Below are 23,772 nucleotides of genomic sequence, written 5' to 3'. Positions count from 1 at the left end.
GTTCTCTTTTACGGAGAAAAGCCACAGCAAATATTGAGAGACTACATTATCTACAAGTCTGTAAGTCCACAGAAACCTTTGGAATGATAGCAAAAGATGTCTGTGGAGACATAGGGGAAATTATGACATTGACTTAGAAGTAAATACCATGGGGCCAGAAAGCGTTGGCCATTGGCGATAAAACAAATTGACTTAAGACCCCCCCCCCACCCCACCCACACCCCCCGTGTGTCTGGCTCACAAGAAATGCAACTTTTCTACAACACATTATGGGTAACAACAGGTTAAACAAAAGACTAATAAAGGGAGAGAAATCCTTTTGGAACAGACACGGGTAACATATTTCTCCTGCCTTTGAGACAGCGCAATAAAACAAAGAGACATGGCCACCCACTGGTAGTGTTTGGTGGAGCATATGGAGCTATGAATCAGAGTCATCCTGCATAGTGCTAAAATACCCATTCTCTAATTCCCTCAAAATCTTATGCTTTATATGTTAGCCATGCAGGACCACTGTCTCTGATGTCAACTGTGCTCCTTGCCGACAGACACAGATGCTCGCTTTACCTCAACAGGCCCTTTAACGGAAGAAAACAACGAACGGAAGAAACACTAGGCTAAACATTCCAAATGCAAGTTCCTCGGACGATAAACCAGTAGTCTTCTCTCCAATCTAAGATCACAAAACGCAAGTCTTGAAAAATCATTCACACGCTTCCCATGGTGGTATTTGGAGACTGTTGATGAGTGATCCATGAGACGCGAGACGAATCTTAACGAGGCTAAAGCAACAACTCTGTCCTTCTCCCAATTATGTTCAAACTTCTCTCCCCTCTCCACCCCCCCACCCCCACCCCCCCTTTCTTTTACCACATGAATAATAGGTCAGATGTGATCGAACTACACCAGACAGCTCTTCCCGGATTCACAATCAATACTGGTCACTAATGTCTGAGACGCTTGATTCCATATTTAAATAACAGGAAACGTGATGGCATTGTGGCACGTATCATGTCCCCAAAGTCATATACGATTAGACACGACTGTTTCATCCACTGCCGAGCAGAGGGGGGGAAATACATTCAACTAATTAACAGGGGCTCTAACCATTGCACTGCATGTCTTATGAAACGTTTAAAGCACATAACGCATGCAGGCACACCAGATACATATAGAACTGGAAAAGACACTGCATGGGAGTTGACAGATATAGAATAATAAAATAAAACAGTTTCTGAAAACATTTCCTTGCTCAGTACATTATGATGGCTGCAGGCGCTACCTTTGTCTCCATCCCAGCATTGACTAAAACGGTGTATTGTAACACGACACCCATGATTTCATGCAATATGGAGGATTATGGAATTGAATTGAACGCTCAGCTTTTTTGTTCACATTTCTAAATTAGGATTTTCTGCCTCCATAATGACATAGAGTAGTCTCTTTTTTGTCAAATCAATGGCAGCTATTTATGTGAGCAATAATCCCTCACCCAGCACTGAACTGCCAAAAGAGTGATGGTTTAAAGTAATGCCTAAAAACAAAAAAAAGGCAGTAAATGAATGCAAATTGGTTTCTCTCCATTTAGAACGTCCGTCTTTGAGAACATACCCAGTGGAAACAAATCATAGCACTTGAAATAATTAAAAGGAAAAGAAGCTCACTTTGATTTGCGAAAGAAGAGAATGGACCCCTGTGTTCAGTACAGTAAGGTTATGATAGAATGTTCAGAAACCCTCGCGTCTCAACAGAACATGAATGCCTGACAAGTATGCTATCATCCAAGAGATCATTAAGCAAAAGGGTTGAAGTGCCATCTCCAATGTGTGGGGGATGCCATGGCAACAGGGTTTGCCCTGCTTGAGAGACAAGATAAAAACAATGAGGCAGGGTGCAGGCAGGGCGCTGAACGATCGGCACTGATCGATGGATCCTCTCCTGTTATCCCCCCTTCAGAGAGGAGGGAGGGAGGGAGGGAGGGAGGGAGGGAGGGAGGGAGGGAGGGAGGGAGGGAGGGAGGGAGGGAGGGAAAGGCCAACCTGCTTTAGGCTTCATAGGTGCAGCAGGAATACTGAGAACCTTCTTCAAAGCCCTAATTGTTTCATCACAAGGGTCCAATTGAACATGCTATACAGTGTATTTGCATACAAGCAATTTCACACCATTACTTCATACAAAGGCTAGGGAACATCATGTCAACAACTGGACTGAACGACCTGTGAGGAGGCTTCCAGCTATTTTACATTCTGCAATCATCCTGCCGCTTTGACTACAGCAAAAAAATAATATTATGCATACATACTGTATACTACTGTGTAGTTACTGCACTTTGAGTTTGTGTGAGGTGAGCCTTGAGTCTCTTTGCTGCATTATCTTTTGCAGATGTCAGCACAGTTAGAGTGTTGTGCTAAACCCCAGCAGGATGCCAGCTAAATGCCATCATGTTACGGCTGTGGTTGTTTGCTTCTTTTAATTTTCAGAATGATAAGCACTCCATGTCCCCCCTATCTCAGAGGCGCTCGTGCACACACACACACACACACACACACACACACGCACACGCACACACACAGTTCACTTACTAACAACATGTGCTAATCAATCTGGTGAAAGCAATCTGTCAGGAAATCTTTAGCATTAAGAAACCCTCCTTGAATAAGGATAAGGCCCATCCACAGGGCAGGGCACGGTTGGGATTTAGGAATAGCTGTCTTTACGCATCCCTCTTGTCAATAAGGATTATGAGCAAGCTTTTATCTATTCAACCACACATACCAGCCACTCACTTAAATGGATGAATAGCTTAGTTATAAAATAAAAAAAAATACTCACATAAATACATTCAAATCCTAACCCAATTCAAATTCCAACACCATATGCCTAATGTGAGATCAAATCTTTCTTTTTATTCCTCGGTAATTCACTGAAGGCAATCTTTTAACATACTTATTTAAGACCTCAAAGGATAAACATAGCCCACCTATTGTTGACGGCACAGCACCTTTATGCTCAATTTAAGACCGACAATTCCTTTGAGAATATGCCATTCAGCGACCGACAGAAGCTGCATGCAAAGCAGGAGTATTGAAGAAGGATGCTGAACAAAAGAGACCTTATTATGATCTACCAAAATACTGCTGAATATTAAAAAATGAACTGTGTTTACAGATATTTCAATAGAGCAGAAATAGCCTCATTTATATCTACGCCATCAAATAAATAGAGCCAAGAACAAAAAGTGAAGAACAAATAAAAGCAAATTTTGACATTTTGCATTCAACGCCTTCATTTATAGGTCAGAGGGAACACCAGCCGACCTCACATTGTTTCTAAATGCCATTTTGTTAAACAGGGACACTGGAATTAATTAATGCGCGGGTAGCTGCCACTGTCAAGAGGCGCGCATTAAAATCAATGATTAATAAATTCAAAACACACAACAAACTCAGAGGGGAGATGAAAATAGTATTGTGCTCCCTAGGAAGCAGCCCCAGTGCGGGTCCTCCAACCAACGAGGCGGCCACTCAGATGCCTAATGGAAAGTAGCCGACGCCAGCTGTGTGCCTGTGAATAAAATCACTTTAATTAAAGGAATTACAATGGAAAGAAACCGGGAATATGTGGAACAGAATTGACAGGAAGCGGCCCTCGTGTTCGACACACACTCCCTCCAAAAACATAAAGACTTAAAGGAACAAGAAGGCCTTTGTTTTGCCCTTTTCAAATAAGCCTATAATTCCCTCATGCTTTATTATACACATCATTGTACAGTCTGGTTTGAGATTTGATCATATCTGTCCTCTTCAATTTAAAACACTAGGCCAAAGACTGGTACTATGGCAACTACAGATATAATGTTAAAATAAGACAAATGAAATGTTTGTTTTTCATTATTAACAAGGATGATGCAATTGATAACCCTGCTGGTTTGTTTGTGAAACGACCGCAAATAAGAATAAAAGGGTCATAGGAGATTTTTTTCTTCTTCTGACATTGAATCAACACTTCGTTAGGTTACACATCAAAGCAAGATTTCAAATCACAAATTACACTACTGGCAGTTGTGAGAGCTATTGTAGTCCAAACACAATGGAGGCAGAATATGGGCCTTCTAAAAAAATATGGATCATGTTAGACTTTCATTAAATATATAATCACAAGAGAGGAGAATATTTAACTCCAAATGTGCAGATGGAGCAAAGAATAGTGAAAATAGTCACAATTTCCCTCCCAAACGGCTTTTTGTAGAAAGCCATGGCTTCACCAACCCTGTAGCTAATGTGAGAGACCACAAGGGGGTGGCAGATGCACACTTAAACAGCATGACAAAACCTGAGCGATGTTCAATCTCTCTGCTCCACTGTCTGTTCAACAGAGAGTTGACATAAAGGAAGAGCACTAGATGAACTACAACAGATTTCTAGTGCTCACAGCTGTTGATCACCACCATGAGAGCTTAACAGTGGCCATAAGGATATTCAGAACTACATGTACCAAATGCAAAACATCAGGATTCGTTCCTGAATATAGTCCATATTCATCCATATTGCCTTACTCTAGAAAACCAAATGAATAGGGAGTAATAAAATAATGAATACACTCAAACCAATACAGTTGCAGCAGTGCAATTGCATTATAATACTGAGACCTCACTGACATTTTACTTTGCGTTAATCTCCTTTATCAACACAGTCGTTATTGTCATTAATAACAATTACCACTATGAGAAGGTTCATTTTACCATGCCACGATCCTTAGTGTTTCCCTCAATATATCAGTGAGATAAGCCTTCACAAGATGTATAGCAACATCATAACCAAATCAAGATTTGTGTCCTGACAAAAATGATGTTGACGGCATTCTGTATTATGCTGTCGGAATTCTGTATTATGTTGATGGGCAAATGCTATCTTAGTCTGGCTACGTTATTTGAGGGAGAAGTGAAGCAAACTGATTATAATGAACCAAATTACCAAATTAGCAAAAATGAAGTGTATTATACTGTAATTTAGTTGCAATAAGCTGCCATGGCTTTGATGAAAATAGCACAAATGGAACTTGTAGAAAATGCTAGTATTCAAGTATTAGGAACCATCGTTGGCTAAGAACGTGGTTCCACTTCCATAACCTAAATATAAGCTGAACTGTTGGCTAGCTGAGGCGTTACATTTATTTAATATCTTCATGAGCATTGCTTTATATCGTAATTATGAATATAGTTAATAAAATATTGAAGCGTAAGAGAAGATACTAAATCAGTGACATCAAAGCATATATACACACTGTAGCAACTTGTTTACAAGAGCTAATGTGTCCCTGAAGGGAATAGCCTGGTTATTAGCAACCAAAAACAAGTGCTGTGAACAGCCTCTCGCTGTGGGAAGTACGAAATACCAGCAGAGTGTTTTCTAGGACGTATCATACCCACCTCCACCCTCAACCTACTTCTGACAGTTCTGGGCAACATGTAACATGTAGCAGTAAAAAGTTGTAGACACTTGCAGTTGCCATGCAGATGGTGGAAGATGGATAAAGGCTATACAGTAAAAATGCATTGAGTTATGAGGGATACTGAAACCAGTTTAGATAAATAAGTGAATAAGACTATGCTTAGAACATTTTGAGGTGATATCTGTGGCACTGTTACAATAATACTGTATCTAAAATCTGTTGGTTTTCCATGATCAGTTTTACCAGTATTTCCATCCTAACTTCCTGTGGCTCCACTGTGGCTGAGGTCAGTATAAAATCACCTCATAGTATGTAAATGTATAGTAGAATATCTTCAAATACTCATATTTTCACAGTAGAGTATATCACGAACCGCTTATCCGATGGGTAGGGCTTCATCAGGTGTCTTTGATGAATGCTTCAAGATCACATGTAATCACACACCAAACACAAGTCTAGCTCACTGTCTTTGCATGGGCTAGAACACAACAAACACTTTTGTTGACACTATTTATATGTCATAGGCCTATGGGTCTACAATTAGACAAATTAAAGTATATACTTTTATCATTCACCACATACTGTAAGTTAACAAAGACCGGTCTGTAGGAATATAGGTTCATTTGAATTATAAAGTGGTTTATAAATAAATCGTTTGCACATCTATATGTAGATAAAAATACACTTCCCTATTGGACAGTGAATCTAAAACTTTTAATTTGGCAAAAAAACGTAAGCATTTTTTTATGTTTCAAATGTTTCAAATAAACAACACCTCTTCAAAGAGTATCTTAAATAAGATGTCTCAAGATTGAAATGTTGTGTTTGTCAGCGGTCTACTGGTATAATGTTTGTAGGCCTACATAGGCTCTTTGACTGTATTTATTTGTCACTTGCAAGTGCAGACAACAATTTATAAACCGACTTACGTCTTGGTACATACATAAATGGTACAAAGGAACAACATATGTGTTTGACTTGAGAAAAACATTATTTTTTTTTCATTCGGCGGTAATACCTTGGCGACTAACTCCTTCTCGCTATGCTGTCTCAAAAATGACTCCACTTCCCTCTCTCAACTACTACCGGTCGGGAAAATTGAACGTTTGCCGTTCAGTACAAAAGAAAGGTTGCAACTGCTTTCACGTTACATTTAACGCGTGACACAACTCTATCTTAAATTGTAATCGACTTCTGGACACAACACATTTTCTAAATGAAATGGACAAGGACAGCGTCAGCGTCAGCCCAATATTTCGTTGTGCTCAGTGCTCAGGGACGTTTTGCTCATTCAAAGTTGGGGTGTGGTTTATTTAAATACAGTTTCCCCGCCCCTCCCTTTGTGGGCGTGAGGAGAACTAGGGGGCGTGTTTCGTCTAGTCGCATATGTAAACACTGGCATGCCGTCTCAAAGCCACGTGGTGCCTTATTGACAGCTGCTGTGACAGTGACAGATACTGTATCTCTCTCTCGTCTATTTATTTTAGCTATTTTCATATTTTTGTGGGAGTTGATGATTTAAGCTATAATCCTTTATTGAAACGATAACAAAGCTTTCTACCTGCCCATTTTCGCTAAAAAGCTAAGGGATGGGGCTGGAGAAATGTAACCACTCTCAAATGTATAGACATAGCTATGGATGCAAGGGCTGACCATCCATGATATCAAATGTACGCTTTGGGGCTATACAGTGTTTGTTTCCATTTATGTTGTTTACAAACATTGGAGCTTATATTTTGGGTTCTGATGGGGTACGACAGTTGAACTAAACTCATCAGCTATTTATAAGTTATATTCTTCAAGAATCAATGGGTATACATGATTAATTCATAAGTCAAATCATTTATATAGCAACTAAGGATTCTTGCTTTAAACTGTGGTATCATAGCTTATCGAGTGAACTAGTATACTGTTATAGGCTGAAATGTAAATACTGGCCTTGAGGTCAGAACTGTAGCTCTTGTCTTTGTAGTTAATTGATTAGCCAATGGGTCCCAGGACCCACTCAGTCCTAGAGGGGAAAGATGAAAACCAGCAGTGCTACAAACCTTGACGCCTGGATTTGAATATATCATGCAAAATAGCATCTAAGCCCTTCTATAGCCTGTCCCAAATTAGTATGACATTGTACTGTATTACTGTAATAACGATATCATTTTTGTTTCATTTGCATGAGAGTAGGACAACATGTACTGTATAGGCCTATGTGAACAGCTAGACAGGGCACCCCCAGAGACAGCTCACAGCACTTTATCCTGTTCACTAAAGGTGCTCTGACTGAATGAAAGTTCCTGTGGAATGTGGTTCATTAGCACCGCCTCCTAAAAATACAGCGGGGGGGGGGCCTTTGGTGAGGTTGGCCTGCTAACAACAGCCTGATCTGAGGGTACAACGGGTACAACGAAGTGGGCCTACAGTATAAATCAACCTTCCCCTCACCCCTCTGTGCTGTTAACTTTCTAAAAACATTTGCTAAATGAATTGAGTGCACATAGATAGAATACTTCCATATCTTTCTCTTCATGTCTCCCTCTCTCTCAACCACACAGTGCAACTATGTAGACTTACAGTACCAGTCAAAAGTTTGGACACAGCTACTCATATATTTTATATTTGAGATTTTTCAAAGTAACCATCCTTTGCCTTAGATGACAGCTTTGCACACTCTTGGCATTCTCCCAACCAGCTTCATGAGGTAGTCACCTGGAACCAATTAACAGGTGTGCCTTGCTAAATGTTAATTTGTGGAATTTTGTTCGTTCTTAATGCATTTGAGCCAATCAGTTGTGTTGTGACAAGGTAGGGGTGGTATACAGAAGATAGCCCTATTTGGTAAAAGACCAAGTCCATATAATGGGAAGAACAGCTCAAATAAGCAAAGAGAAACGACAGTCCATCATTACTTTAAGACATGAAGGTCGGTCAATTCGGAAGATTTCAAGAACATTGAATGTTTCTTCAAGTGCAGTCGCAAAAACCATCAAGCGCTTTGATGAAACTGGCTCTCATGAGGACGGCCACAGGACAGGAAGAACCAGCGTTACCTCTGCTGCAGAGGATAAGTTCATTAGATTTAACTTCACCTCAGTATTGCAGTCCAAATAAATGCTTCACAGAGTTTAAGTAATAGACACATCTCAACATCAACTGTTCAGAGGAGACTGCGTGAATCACGCCTTCATGGTCGAATTGCTGCAAAGAAACCACTACTAAAGGACACTAATAAGAAGAAGAGACTTGCTCGGGCCAAGAATCACGAGCAATGGACATTAGACCAGTGGAAATCTGTCCTTTGGTCTGATGAATACAAATTTGAGATTTTTGGTTTCAACCGCCATGTCTTTGTGAGACACAGAGTAGGTGAACAGATGATCTCCGCATGTGTAGTTCCCACCGTGAATGAAGGAAGGTGTGATGGTGGAATGAAGGAAGGTGTGATGGTGTGGGGGTGTTTTGCTGGTGACACCATCAGTGATTTATTTAGAATTCAAGGCACACTTAACCAGCATGGCTACCACAGCATTCTGGAGCAATATGCCATCCTGTCTGGTTTGCACTTAGTGGGACCATCATTTGTTTTTCAACAGGACAATGACCCAACACACCTCCATGCTGTGTAAGGCCTATTTGACCAAGAAGGAGAGTGATGGAGTGCTGCATCAGATGACCTGGCCTCCACAATCTCCCAAAGTCAAGCCAATTGAGATGGTTTGGGATGAGTTGGACCGCAGAGTGAAGGAAAAGCAGCCAACAAGTGCTCTGCATATGTGGGAACTCCTTCAAGACTGTTGGAAAAGCATTCCAGGTGAAGCTGGTTGAGAGAATGCCAAGAGTGTGCAAAGCTGTCATTAAGGCAAAGGGTGGCTACTTTGAGGATTTGTTTTCTTTTTTTAGTTACTACATTATTCCATATGTTTGATTTCATAGTTTTGATGTCTTCACTATTATTCTACAATGTAGAAAATAGTACAAATAAAGAAAAACCCATGAATGAGTAGGTGTGTCCAGACATTTGACTGGTACTGTAGGTAACATAGTTTTGTTCATTCCCTCCATTCTCTCTAGATCCTTGAAGAACAGAAACTCACCATCCAGTCCAGATAGGCAACATGGGTATGGCTGTTGTGTATGTCATCTCTGTGAGTCCTTTGAAGGTCTTCAGGGCTGAACTGCCCACTTCTGAGACATAGCAAGGGCAACCATCCACCTCACATACACTCTTCAACATCGGACCACTTCAGAGCTGCACAGATCAAGAGGGTCTGGTTAAGGGCCAAAACTGACTAAATAACCTAGGTAGATATAGATTATTCGTATAGGTATGCATTGCAAACCAATAGAGCTCAACTTATAGACTCATTGTATTGAATATGCTGATTGATATTAATCATTTAAAAATTAAATACTGCATGTGGGACTATGGGAAACCTGAATACATGATGAATATCAGTGCTATTTTACTGCTACCTTCCCTCTGCTGCCCCCTGCCTTGCCTCAGGGATAAAATGTATCACCAAGTGGCCTATTTGACATGACAAAACATGTTTCCATTGACCCTAAAGTGTCACAGTCAGACTCCCAATTGAAAAATATGTAAGCACAAATTCTTTCCCATGCACCTTTGACCAAATTTTTATTACACATGTACCTTTTCTTGTTCAAAGCAGAATCCTTACATCAATTTAGTCATTCCGATGTTGACACATTCTGCCATTTTAATTGAAATTTTGAATGATATAAAACACAAACGCTGGCCTATGACTGTTAATATGTAGGTGGAAACCCCCTTTAGCATTTTCAGTGATTGGTGTCTACTGTACCCCCTATCTAGGTGTGAACTCTGGTGGTGGCTGGTGGTTCAGCCAATGGGCACCTGCTGCTGCCACAAGCATCTGAGCTGCGAGAACAAAGGGGCCATTGAGTGCATAACAGCTGTTGTGCTGTTGCCTGCCTGGCTGCCTGAGGGCCCCATACCCCAAGAGCCTGTCTGATGGGTGAAGCCCCCCTCTCTTTAAAGAGACAGCAAGGGCCCCTGCTGCTTTAATGCAGCGTTAATTACTGAACATTCATGCAGAACAGTCGATGGGTGTGTAGAGTACCAGAGCAGAAATGGAACAGTCCATATTTTTTAAACAATGGATTGAAATGGTTGAGAAGGAATATAGGGCATAACTTGAGATGGCATGGTTCGTTCATATTCGTGTAGAATTGATGTAGACAATATCCAAACGATTTAGCAAGAGAATACTATCAATCCATTTGAAATATGCATCTGATAAATTCAGCTGGCCGAAGAAAAACAAACAACCCTTAGGTGATCCAATCTGGTTTGTGACAAAGTGAAGGACAAGAGAATTAGACAAGTCCAAGAATTACTCCCAGCAGCATCTGTCGAGCAGTCCCAGACAAGTCTTAGGAGAGAGCAGCTTTGACAGTGGAAGCGTCATACTGACATCTAGTGGATTAGTCCTGTGTATCTTTAAGCACACACTCCTTGACTGCAAGCAGAGGGCACTGTCTGTCAGTGAATGCATGAAAGAGACAGCCATTATAGAGACCATCCCTATGCTCCATTTTGTTTTCATTCAGATGACTTTCATTTTTGTCCCTGTTTGATTCCCCATTATGGCAAGTTACAGTGAATGCAAACATATGACACTGAAGATGTTTACATCTACACCTTTCACATCTCTCCTGTTACATTAGCCCAACGCAACACCTCAGATGTCACCTTTGTGACCAATCCATTACCTTTGTACAATATTTTGTGAGTTTACAAAAAAAAGCAGCCGTTTCTAGCGATTTATATTTTATAGAAACGTGTGCTTATAGATCACTCTTGAAAACATTTTAAGTCTTATGTTATGCACTTGAATAACTTTCAGCATAAACTTTAGTTTAGCAAGAGGAAAGTATAAAATTGTTAAGGCTTTAGGCACCCCGCCCCAGAGTGGTGCAGCAGTCTAAGACACTGCATTGCAGTGCTAGAGGCATCACTAGAGACCTGGGTTCGATCCCGGGCTGTATTACAACCGGCTTTGATTTGGGAGAGTCCCGTAGGGCAGTGCACAATTGGCCCAGCGGTGTCTGGGTTTGGTCGGGTGGACTTTACTTGGCTCATCGCGCTCTAGTGACTCCTTGTGGCAGGCCGGGCAGCTGCAGGCTGACCTCTGTAGTCCGTTTCCACCAACACACTGGTGTGGGTGTTAAGCACAGTTTGGAAGCACATGTTTCAGAGGACGCATGACCTTCAACACACCCGAGCCCGGTGGGGGAGTTGCACCGATGAGACAAGATCAAAAACAGGGGGGGGTAATTTTTTTAAGGCTTAAAAGGAGCACCTAAGGGTACGGCCACATTGAGAAGCATGAACACTAATGAAGTCGTCGATGCACATCTTTGCCCGTGAAATATCCAACTCCTCTATATATATATATATATATATATAAATTTTTGTTGTTGGAGTTACATATATGCAATGACTTTCGTAGGTGTCTCTAATCCAGCAATTGGCTCCATCCAGAATTCAAGACAAATCGCAAACGTGGCCACACCAAAAAGCAGTCACCAACCAGCCGATGATCTACTGCGCATGGCCGACATGTTGACCCATCCCTGTAGCTTGGAGGAAGCAGCCTGATCATTGGTCACCAATCCATTTCACTTGCATTGAAACAATAATGAGCACAACGGTCAGGCTTGTTCAACCAGGCTACAATCCCAGTCCCTGGCCAAAGCAAAGACCCACAACATTGTAAAACATAAAAGCTGTCTGCGACAGTGACTTTATTTAAAAAAAATAAGATATAAAGTAGCAGCATCTCATTTCAAAACAAAATCATACATTTTGGTAAAAACGCAAACGTGAGAAAAGAATTGTAGATAAAATCTTAAATACAATCCATATTTCTGCTTCTGATGCAGGCTGTTCCACTTGTCCAATTTAGCAGCAGAGCTACTGGTCCCACAAGCAAACCTCAAATGGCAAGCATTAGCTGCACACACACCCCCATCCACTGTTCTGTCAAGTCCACCTTTTTTAGCAGCACACAGAGCCAGTGACAGCTCTGGGTTTTTGGCAGGTGGTCCAGCTTGGCATCACTCCAATTGAAAACTGTCACTCACTCAAAAGGCAGAGCCATCCAAAAACAGCCATTCACCTTTGCACCACAACAACTCATGCATGGAAAGAAACATATGCACACATGTAGAAGAATCATGCGAGCACATGTGTGTAATGCCATGGATTTCTCCCAAACCTACAATATCTTGGTCCCGTCTTGAACTTCCTCAGCCCGTGCCCATACTAACCCAATGGAAATCAAGAGACTGTGCCCTCTGGTTTCTCGCTGCTGGGGGGCGGAGTGAGCACTCCGGACGGTATTGGTGAACTCTGGCTGCGATCTACGTCCACTTGTGGGTAGGAGCATGCCGTCGCCTAAAGAAGAAACCAACAGAGCTCTCAACAGGCTGCAATTACACACAAGAAACAATGCCACACATTGGTATAGGACATTGTGATTGAAAACCGCACAAACAACAAATGCCCTCACCATCCAGTCCAGATAGGCAGCATGGGTCTGGATGTTATGCATGTCATCTGCTGGGATTCCTTTGAAGGTCCTCAGGGCTGAGCTGCCCACTTCTCTGATGGACATGGCAAAGGGGACCATCCACCTCACACACTCCTCAAGGTCAGACCACTTCAGAGCTGCACAGATCAAGACAAAAGGGATCTGGTTAGGGCTAAAAAAAACACCCTCGGCAAGTCCACCAAACCACTATAACTCAGTGGTTGGATTGAAGATGTTGATTGACCTGAACAGCTTCAGAATGAAACGCCCTACCTGAGACTTTCTCCACCAGCTCCAGCGAGGAGAAGTGGAACAGGGCAGAGGCAGCCAGCACACCGTAGGAGAACTCCAAACATTTCACATCCAACACACAGAGGTCCAGGAGCTATAGAGAGCACAACACCACATATGTACTTCTGAGGCAATGAGCCATTTTAAGGAGAGGGAATGGGAAACCACTGTATAAGCAATAAGTGTCATCGTGAGAATTCACATGATATTTTGCCTTGATCTTAAGTGCATTTTGTTTTAAAGACACCATGAATCACATGCAAGTGGCGGGAAACCTCAGTTGTAACCGTACCTCGGCAATCTGCACAAACGTAGTTTGCGGGTACTGTGGGATGAGAACCTCTTCGGACTCTTTCAGGTAGGCAACCTGCATGTAGATGTTTAGCCAGGACACAGGCGTCAGGGGACTTAAACGCCACATCAGCTCCTGAGCAAAGGGGGACACAATAGAAACAAGAGCCACATGATGATTTCATGCCACAGTGAAGTGCTCCCCAGATCAGATTAGGACACTCAAAGAAACGTGTACTATGAAGTCAGACAAACTACCATTGGGAGAGCATCATTTGGAATATATGTAGTCATTTTTACTAGTAATGGATACATGTTGCTCAACAAGCTTCAGACAACAGGATTTGTGTGACCCATCCGTAGTGAAAACCACTGGGACGTAAAGTGTTTGAGGGGCATACCTTCATAATGATTAGCTCCATACAAAGGATATCATCCTCAGTGCAGGCACCATCAGTAACATAGGCAAATTGATGCACCTTTGGAGGGTAGATTTCCTGAAAAAGAAGCGGTAGTAAACATGTTAAACTCACGCTGCAATACGCAAAATGGAGAATGAAGAAAACAACTTAATGCAGGTTGTAGAAGAGGCCTCTTCCTACCTCCATCTTGGCAGCTATAAACAGAGAAGAGATACCGATGAGTTGTAGTGTACACTTGAAAACATTGGTCTGTGTGGCCATGAACCGATCAAAGTAATCCTGAGCCAGGTAGAAGGTTTCTCTGTGTAGCTTGTACACCTCGCACACCTGAGAGAGAGAGAGAGCGAGAGAAAACAAGGTTGAGAATACAATGCCAAGGCAATAGAGTAGCTAATGAAGATTTCCCCATGTAAGAGCATTGATCATGGTTCTCTATACCATAGGTTTGAAATGATCCAACCTAGAGCAATGCTGAGTCAGGAGTTGGGTTAAATGCTGAAGACATTTTGGTTGAATGCATTCAGTTGTGCAGCAGACTGCTTCCCCTTAGAATCTGTTAGAGCTCAGCTAACACTCGTCACCTGACGGCCATTTCTCCATTAGGTTAGGCTAATATTGTAAACAGACTAACTACAGTTAACTGGGGCCATACATCTACTGTTAAAATGAATCCACTCACCACCTTAAGATAAACATGGATGACACTGATCAAGTAACATGAGGGATTTGATCAAAGTAGCAGATACTGTGGGAAAGGAATTTAGTCTAGGAGTTTGATACAGAGGGAGCTACAAACCTCCATTAGCCAGTCGAGAAGAATAGCCCTCATCTTGGGTTGGAGGTGTGGGTGTTTCTTCATGACGTGGATGTCTCGAGAATACGTCTCGTCTTTCTTCAACAGGTTGTTCCATACGTCGTCTCTGCTCGCCCAGCTACAGAGAAACATATCCAGAGGGTTGGCGTCTAGTTCATTTGTATTTATCAAATCAATGGGATAAACAAAGAATCCCGCAACTAGAGTCAGAGTGCAAACACAGAACTTTAAGATGAAACAGTATACAGGTACACATATGAGTGGCAAGGAGGGATGTATAGCCGTTGTTATAACAGCAGATTACACTCTTAGACGATAGGGGTAAGAACTACATTGAGAATGTTACATTCAAATGAAACAGATGAACACATTTGCCATCATAATGCTTGGCCTTAGATAGCACAAGTGCAGAGCTCAAGGTATGAGTTCAAGTAATGTCCCAATGAAAATCATACATCAAAATGTGGCAAGTAACCCCGCCTGTTAATTAGCAGCGTTGCTGCATCTTGCCCACGTTGTCCCAGATACCAGAAGTGACTCACCATAGCACAGGAAGAGGGGAAGACCTGGTGGGGGTGACAAATATGTTTTTGAAGGTGTACTGAGTAGAAAACCCAGTGGCATTCAAGGCAACTGGTGGATCGACTTCATTGTCAGGCGTGGGGATCCGCCTGCATGGGATCGTGTGAACCGACTCAGGATTCCAGCACACCTGCACAGGAGAGGGATGGGGAGGATAAGAAAGTTCACCGACTGATAAAAATAAACAGCATGAAGAGGATACTGAGGCAGTGCCACCAATAGCAACTGATTAGACACAATTGTGTCACTTATTGAACAGTCCTGATTAACCTGTGTAGGTGTGTGTTAGCTAAGTCCAACAAATGCATGGTCTGCAAGGGAATGCCATGTATTAGTAAAATGCATGTAGTTACTAGAGTTCCACACTGTTTCTTTTCCGTCATCTCTGCCACTTCATCAGGGTCTTGCAAATACTGAGGATGTAATAAGGAGAATGTTCATTATGATAAACCATAAACCATTTAAAGACAACCATCGTGTTACAGTAGCAAAACGCTGGTCGCAAGAACGTACAACCGCAACGTCTGATTTTCTTTTCTTGGATCTCACTGAAGTGTCCTTGGGCATCTCATGATCAATTGTCCTGGATTCCACATTTTCCCTGAAATTACACAGTAAATATCGAGTTGTGATATGCGTCCTACTGAAATGGTAAGAAACGTTAGTTATTGCTAGCTAACTAGCTAAGCTGCGGCTAGTTAGCAAGCCAGCTACCTAACGTGACAACTTTTTCCGTCTCCTAGCTAGCGACATGGACTGACAAGACTAGGTCAAACTGCAAAACTGAAACTTACCCTTTGCTTGGCATTATATCCCACGTGTATCCCTCCAATATAGAGAGCCTGGAAACATGAAATATGCATTTTATTTGTTTAGCTAATAACCACAACCAACCCCCCACGTAAGTCCCACAAAGCCAACTCGTCAAAAGATCTGGGCGCGGGCAAATGGAAGTGGGAGGACAATGTTAAAGGACGACAAACAATATGAAATACTGCAACAATTGTCACAAAACCACGCATACAGTGACACCAGATTCCACACGATCACTCAAACCTAGCAGTTTGACATACAGTCGACGGAAACTAGTTAATTTCTTCTAAATTAGAGAGAAGTTGGCCAGAAAATGGCCGAGCCATCAAGTATGCCATTTTCCATTCACCCGCTCTAATAAGCGTTCTCACAGAAAACTAGTCAGACAATGTTGTCCATCGCCTTTCAAATTCAGAATAGTTACAATCTCCTCACTAACACGTCAATTTCGAATCACGTTGAGGGAGTTTGATTGAAAAGTTGCAAGACTGCTAGCTAACAAGAGTTGTTTCCAATTTTAGCCAGCTTACCTAAAAATATTCCCCCGCGAAGAAATCCACACTTGGTTGAAAGGATCAGAGAAAATATGGCTAAAGTTACTAGCTAGTTATTCGATTCGTGGCCTCTGTCACCAAAAAATAGAGCTGTGAGTTTTGTTCGCTACTTGTTCTTCGCTGGCGCAGTGAGTTTTGCGCCTTGGCTTATAAAGTACTTGCAGTCTACATATCACAAGGGGCGGTCCGAGCGGGTGATTTAAACACTTGGCGCTGTTCAGTAATCCTTTGCAGTTACATTTCAACGAACATTATTATTATTAGTCATTAATTGTTGAGACGTGAAGAGTCAAATCATCTGAACTATTATGTGGTGTGAGAAATGTACAGTATAATGGTGTTCCAAATATTGCATTTTGCCGGCAAAAGGGAGGCGTGGCTGGTGCGGCGACAGCTCCGGGGGCGGTGCTTAGAATCCGGAAGCACAAAGTACCGCGTGGCTAGGGAAGACGGATGTAAACAAAGACTGTGTCCCGATCAAAAACCTGCAAATCCGGACGTTATGCCGATTTTGACAGACATATTTTAAAATGTTTCTCCATCAAGCCGACATCGTGGACTTTCACTGTCCATAATTCCAGAGGTATGTCATTATTTTTTTTAAATCAAATTAATGCCGCGCAATTTGTTCAACGAGAATGGTGATGGCGCGCGGCTCTGCGCTAGTGCATTAGCTACGTTTAGTGGCTTCCTCCTCGTCTCCTTCCTCTTGTCTACACAAATTATTTATTGGAGAAAAAAAACAGTGCAGGTTTAGTAAAATACATTTTAGTCACCATCATATGCTTTCATATATAATTCATACATTTACGTTTTCTTATCAGAAGATAAAGGAAATGTAGACAAGGAGGAGGCAAATATGCAACCTATGTGACTTGTTTCAGTCATAACTGTTAAAATGTTGTTTTAATATGTTTCATGCGCCACACGAAAAAAACACTGGATTGGGTGACCATCACTCAGAGATCTTGAAACCTGTATTAACGTACACTTTGACCAGGCACGTGATCAAGCTAGCAGCTGCACGGGAACAAGTCTCCTTTTAAAGCCACCGTTACCTCCACATTGCAACTGGTTTGAAACAACAGCAAAAATGAAGTTTCTGAAACTCTTTGGACGTGCTAAATCTGTGGTTATTGGAATGATTCATGTTCAAGCCTTGCCAGGTAAAGATTATTGGGATGCATATGTCGTTTTTTACTCTCTTTTTGTTTTTAACTTGGATTTTATGTTTTTCAGGCACACCTTTAGGAAGCATGGCCATTCCTCAAATTATTGAGGAGGCATGCCATGAGGCAGAAATCTATCACAATGCGGGAATTGTAAGTATAAGCAAAAACACAAGAACTCCTTACTTTATTCATCCTCAAGGGTGACTGGAAATGAATTGTTTGTTGTCTGTTGATCTGTTGAACAGGATGGGCTGATCATTGAGAACATGCATGACATTCCATACACATTCTCAGTTGGACCAGAGGTGTGTGCCTCTATGACCGTGGTGTGTGCAGCTGTGAGGGGGATCTGTCCGTCTCTGCCTCTTGGAGTTCAGATCCTGTCTGCAGCAAACAGCTCAGCTGTTGCTGTTGCACTGGCTTCAGGTTGATATAGCTGGCTTTGCTTATTACTGATTAATACATGCATGCAAGAGTGCTTCAGGCTAGCCTGGAATTTTAGTTTAATAGAAAGATCCGTATTAAGAGGTTGGGAAAAGCAAATGTTTAGCTACTTATTCCATTGTTGTCTTTTTTCAAGGTATGGATTTTATCAGGGCAGAGGGATATGTCTTCTCGCATGTTGCTGATGAAGGCCTTTTGAATGGATGTGCCGGAGACCTTTTGCGATACCGCAAGCAAATACAGGCTGAACATGTGCAGATTTTCACTGATATAAAAAAGAAGCACAGGTGAGCAATCGTTCAAAAACACTCCAGTCAGACAACCCCACTGGCTAGCCTAGATGTCCTGATATGGTATTTCAGAAGGTTTTTCAACATGCAGGTAATGCGTCTAATATTATCCATAAACGGTACTGCAAGGAGATGAAAGTAACAATTCTGACTGTTGTAGTAAGTGTAATTGGATGTTTTCAGATTTGTGGGTATGTGTTTGTGTTCCTAGCTCCCATGCCCTGACTTCAGATGTGAGCATAGTGGAGACGGCCAGAGCAGCCGAGTTTTTCCTCTCTGACGGGCTCATCATCACTGGAACAGCCACAGGGGTTCAGGCAGATCCAGTGGAGCTCAGAGGTGTGTCCTGTCTCTGAATTCTCTGGCACATACGGACCTGTATGACACATACGCACATGTATGGTATGACACACAAACATACTGACACATACAGTCATAGAAAAAGACCCCCAACTCGTTTAAATTAATTCCTAAGAAACAAATAATGCATAGGTGTAATCACTATTTTACCATTTAGATCAAAGGGCAGCCAACACTCAGCACTTACATTATATATCTGAGGCATAATGCTCGGTGTATCATTTTAGAAATGCCCAGTGTGTACCTTTGTATAAATATAGTTTACTTTCCTCTCCCTTTTCATTTTCTCTCAAACACTCTTGTAGTCTTGGTTAATAAGGGAGTGCCCTTTTTCTAAATTTCATACATTCTCATAAACCATAACACACACCCTAACAAAAGTATGTTATGTCACTTCACTCAATTTCATACCAGTCCCACTGCATACCAGCCTATTGCATACTTCCTACATTTGCAAGGGCAGATAGTTGCTGGCGTTAGTTTTTCATGTAGCCCAGAGGTTAAGCTGCCCTAAAGCCCATGGAGCCTCTGAGCCTCGCTGCTGGCCTTATAAAGAGCAGCCTCGTCTGGGGAGAGGTTGGCAGCCTCACAGTCTCCCGAGTTTGGATCGTGCTGACCATGGGCACACAGCCCGGTCCTGCCCTTGCCTGCCACAGCCCTGCTTAGCGAATATAGACACCAACATCGTCTGCTATTTTTAAGCACAGCCTACAGATGGCTGACTTACACAGAAGGCTGTAAACACAGGCAGGCTCAGGCCAGACTGCTACACAACCCTGCTGCCTAGTTTGGAGGTGCTCCTACAGTCTCCCAGTACGATCCATTGGGCTGGCTGTTGTCAGATGGGTAAATGGAGCTGCCAGAGTCTGGATTTATAGCTTTCTTCATGTGTTTTTCTCATATCATCTCTGAACCTACTTTCACCATTTACTTATCAGAGATGATGCGTGACACTTGCAATGCATTCCTAAATCCAACCATTTAGGTATTTGTTTCATATAAGCTCACGCACAGCTTTCCAATATGATGAACTCCGTAAACATAATGTAGCATCTCAAAATATTTACTCAACAAACCTTTATTTTCTATTTGCAGATGTTGCAGGGTCAGTAAGACTCCCAGTTCTTATTGGCTCAGGAGTGACCCATGACAACGTGGAACACTACCTTGATGCTAGTGCAATGATAATTGGCTCTCATTTCAAGAGGGGAGGAGTTTGGGCAAATGCTGTTGATCCAGAAAGCGTTAAGAAGTTCATGGGGAAGGTGCGTTTGCTTCGGAAATGAAATCCACCAATTTGCTGCTAAAATAATTTAATGCAGAACAATGACATTTGGTGGTAATAATACATGTAATTACTGAAGTTATGTCTCATGCTATTTAATAAAACACAAATAATACCTACACAAAACAGTTTTATCTAACATCTTTTAACATTTAAATGTACACCAAAATACCAAATAAATCTGAGTATATTTACAAACCGGGCTTGTAGCAGTACAGCAAACATAAGAACACACTGGGAATAAATGTATAAAAACAAAGTGAATCACTAAGTACAAAACATACATTAGTAACAGTGGTTCATCATTATTTGGTAATCCTTACATACATTGTATTTGTTATTAAAAAATATAGTGAAAGAGGTCCAATTACTCAAGAGTGATGTTTTGTGTCGTCACATATCATATACAAAATAGCTTTTCATAGCTATGAAACATATCAACTTTCCTTAAAGCAATATACCCACAACGTATCTAAATCTAAGGCACGCAAAGTAATACAAAAAAGTATTCTATATACAATAGAATTAATATTTGCAAGTGCTAAAACCTTTGGCATTTTATACACTACATAAAAGTTTTCATCAGAACCATAAGACTTAACATTAACAAGCCAGTTATAATATTTCTCACATGCACACACATCTACTCAAGGCTATTTCACTCTCAAACTGGGCTCAGCATGTTAATAACATACTCAGCAAAGGGGGTTCCCTTGATCAGGGTAAAGAGATTCACAAGGTCATAGGTCTAAGGTCTGTGTGTTAAGTGGGTTCAGACAGTGGCGTGGTTACTCAGTAGACACTCAGTAGTTGTACAGACGCTGGCAGGGTTGTTTGAAGTGACCAAAGCGTCTATCAGAGGGGGAGAATCGCACCTTGGCAAGGTTCTGTCTCTGGAGAGCACTCCTGGTCAGCTTCTTGCACTCCACGTGAGTCCTGGCTCGCTGTATGGCAAGCAGTTGGACATTGCATGGAAGCGGGCTGCCCCAGGCAGCTAGCCTCCAGGACACATGCTGTTTGACTGGCACAGGCCTGCGGGGGGGGAAGGACAGAATAACTGTAAAATGTGACACTCCTTTCTCTAGGATAATGGTTGTGTTATAACACTGACTAAAGTAGATGTATCGTCTGGATGAAAACTGACCTGGGAGAAGCATCCTCTTCATCTGAGTCTTCCTCATCGCTGGTCTGGTGTCTGATCTGGTATACAGACATACTGGGATGCTCAATCAGCAGGTTCTCCAAAGGGTCTTCCTCAGGCGGGGTCAGGGAGTTGTTCTCTGGAAACACGAGACCACAAATTTACTAAACCGAGACCAAAGAGGAAAAACACCTCTAATAGTGACCATTAGATCTACTATCCAAATAACTACAATACTACCATTTACAAAACAAGTAACTGCAGACAACAATGCCCATACCAGTTTAACAACTAACTTGTGATTTCAACTTTCAGTGAACAAAATTATCGGCTTACCTTGAATGTTGATAACGACCCATCCTCCCTCCTCAAACTCAATGAGCTCCTCATAGGTTTCATTGTCATCTGTGGGAAAATCGTCATCTGTGCTACCAAGGAAATGGGCAAATATCTTTCCAATCATTGTGTATATATTTTGCCTCCCTTGGCCCTCTTATTGCAGTCTGCAAAGAAAATGAGTTAACATAGTGTTATATAGTATGTTGGCCCCATAAGGAAAAAAATTGCAAACTGGATACAATTACTGCTACACTGGTAAAATTGCAAAACTGATCACAGTAAAACATTGCATCAAATGCAGGAAAACAGCACAACCTGAAAAGGTATTTGTAGTTTAATATCCACATTGACAGAAGATAGATCTGAAATGATTTCCGTAAAGCAGACTCTGAACAGCACCTTACATTATGACCTTTAGTTTTTAACATTGTGTCCTGGGTTAATGACCCTGCCAGCACAGCAGAATCAGGAACAGCATGCCCCTTGGAAGCTATTTGCAGACTGAAGGTCATGGCATCCTTTCTGACCAGCAACTCATTTCAAGCCTGTATCTGAATCTTAAGATATGTTATGAATAAACTAATGTGGTGAATATGAAGCAAATCGGCCAAACTATGGTGAAAAGGGTTTGTAAAATATATATATATGTGTGTGTATACATTTTAGTGTATATAATTGTATTTTGACATTTCTGGTCAAATAGGCCTATTAAAAATTGAATCGGGTATTAACAGTATTGGTATGTATGTCTTTCAGGCTTAAAGCGTCATAGACTAGACAGAATACCACAACATCCACTTTTAGACCTTGGGCTGTCCAGACAGCCACGGTCTGAATGCCTTGGTGTACTTGTAAACCTATACTGTCAATATACAGCTACACCCCAGCCTGCCAGCAAGGGAAGATCCAATAGTGCCCAGACAGAATTAGCTCATAAGGTGCAAAATGCATAGATTACATATACACTTGCATATCTTTTCTGGTGTGCCATCAAAAAGTCCATAAGTTGGAAGTTAAAAGACATGTAAGACCCTTACATTAGCCCTATTCAATATATAATAAATGTGTGATATAAACAATTAAATCATTAAAAACATAGGAGGGTCGTTTGGGCGAACTTGATATGGCATTAATTGGGTTTAAACTTCAATAAATAAGTTAATAATTAACAACTGCATTTATGTAACTCACTGACAATCAAACAAATAACCCAACCTACATACAAAATGACACATGACATGGTTACAATTACATGGTAGTCTACAAAACCAAAAAGTTGGCCTAATAGGACACTTTTGGGATGTGGAAATCAATAAAAAAACATGCAATGGATAGATAAGTCAGTAGGCTAAAGAAACGTGTCTATGGTACACACGAACGGAGGCTAAGGACACAACCTCTCGCACAATGTTGAAGGCTACAATGTATTTTTTTCTTACCTCACAAATGAATATTTAACAGGTGGTGGCCGACGGTTGGCTTGAAACTATAACTGATCTGTAATTGTTTTGATACAGACTTGCTTGTGAACACCAACTCTTTTGCTTTAGTCGGTGGTGAACGTAAACATAAATCCCAACTCGAAGGCGGGGCTTCAGAAGGTTACGCACAACTAACTAGCTGTCAAGTGAATAAATGTGTCCTTACTTGAAACATACTTAATTATTAAATACCTGGTTTCAACCGACGTCCAATCGTTCTAATAGTCTAGGCGTGTAGTCTATAACAACAAGGCAAAATACATTAGAGTGGAAGATTATTATTTTTAAAAATTGTACAACGGTTTGCATTTCACAACAGTGGTCGACTTCGTTTTGCATGGCCCGGTGGCCCGTGTGAGCGGATTTTTTTTTTTAGATAATTCTATTGATTCTTAAGAGAAATCTCCACCCACCCCGGGAACCGGGCCCTGCAAAACCCCACCACAATGTTATGAAAAGGGGGGAATT

At 41.5% G+C, this 23,772-nt stretch overlaps 3 protein-coding genes across 5 annotated transcripts; 1 reads left to right on the top strand and 2 right to left on the bottom strand.

The window, feature by feature from the left end:
* Positions 1-12,206: 12,206 nt before the first annotated feature.
* Positions 12,207-16,973, bottom strand: ccne1 (cyclin E1). Its single transcript, XM_014126529.2, has 12 exons — positions 16,769-16,973; positions 16,220-16,267; positions 15,939-16,026; positions 15,779-15,838; positions 15,386-15,555; positions 14,826-14,961; positions 14,210-14,356; positions 14,009-14,104; positions 13,609-13,743; positions 13,299-13,410; positions 13,005-13,162; positions 12,207-12,889 (listed from the first exon to the last, which is right to left on the bottom strand). The coding sequence occupies exons 2-12, from the start codon at positions 16,231-16,233 to the stop codon at positions 12,773-12,775; spliced, it is 1,233 nt and encodes a 410-aa protein (XP_013982004.1). The 5' UTR covers positions 16,234-16,267; positions 16,769-16,973; the 3' UTR covers positions 12,207-12,772.
* Positions 16,974-17,215: 242 nt separating this feature from the next.
* Positions 17,216-20,469, top strand: zgc:162297 (uncharacterized protein F13E9.13, mitochondrial). 2 transcript variants are annotated; one of them, XM_014126531.2, is made up of 7 exons: positions 17,224-17,375; positions 17,793-17,958; positions 18,032-18,114; positions 18,210-18,390; positions 18,545-18,695; positions 18,910-19,037; positions 20,154-20,469. In XM_014126531.2, exons 2-7 carry the CDS (start codon positions 17,886-17,888, stop codon positions 20,342-20,344), a joined length of 807 nt encoding a protein of 268 aa, XP_013982006.1. In that variant the 5' UTR covers positions 17,224-17,375; positions 17,793-17,885; the 3' UTR covers positions 20,345-20,469. The 2 variants fall into 2 exon arrangements, with proteins under 2 accessions (XP_013982007.1, XP_013982006.1); XM_014126532.2 differs by lacking the exon at positions 17,793-17,958 and having other exon boundaries at positions 17,216-17,375.
* LOC100194714 (tumor protein p53-inducible nuclear protein 2) lies at positions 20,355-23,633 on the bottom strand. 2 transcript variants are annotated; one of them, XM_045689037.1, is made up of 4 exons: positions 23,497-23,633; positions 21,821-21,987; positions 21,488-21,623; positions 20,355-21,375 (listed from the first exon to the last, which is right to left on the bottom strand). In XM_045689037.1, exons 2-4 carry the CDS (start codon positions 21,945-21,947, stop codon positions 21,147-21,149), a joined length of 492 nt encoding a protein of 163 aa, XP_045544993.1. In that variant the 5' UTR covers positions 21,948-21,987; positions 23,497-23,633; the 3' UTR covers positions 20,355-21,146. The 2 variants fall into 2 exon arrangements, with proteins under 2 accessions (XP_045544993.1, XP_013982008.1); XM_014126533.2 differs by having other exon boundaries at positions 23,263-23,507.
* Between the last annotated feature and the right edge of the window lie 139 nt (positions 23,634-23,772).

This window comes from Salmo salar, chromosome ssa11 (genome assembly GCF_905237065.1).
Source record: "Salmo salar chromosome ssa11, Ssal_v3.1, whole genome shotgun sequence".
Lineage (NCBI taxonomy): Eukaryota > Metazoa > Chordata > Actinopteri > Salmoniformes > Salmonidae > Salmo > Salmo salar.
Note: the sequence above shows the minus strand (reverse complement) of the source record. Positions and strands in the feature narration are given on the sequence as shown.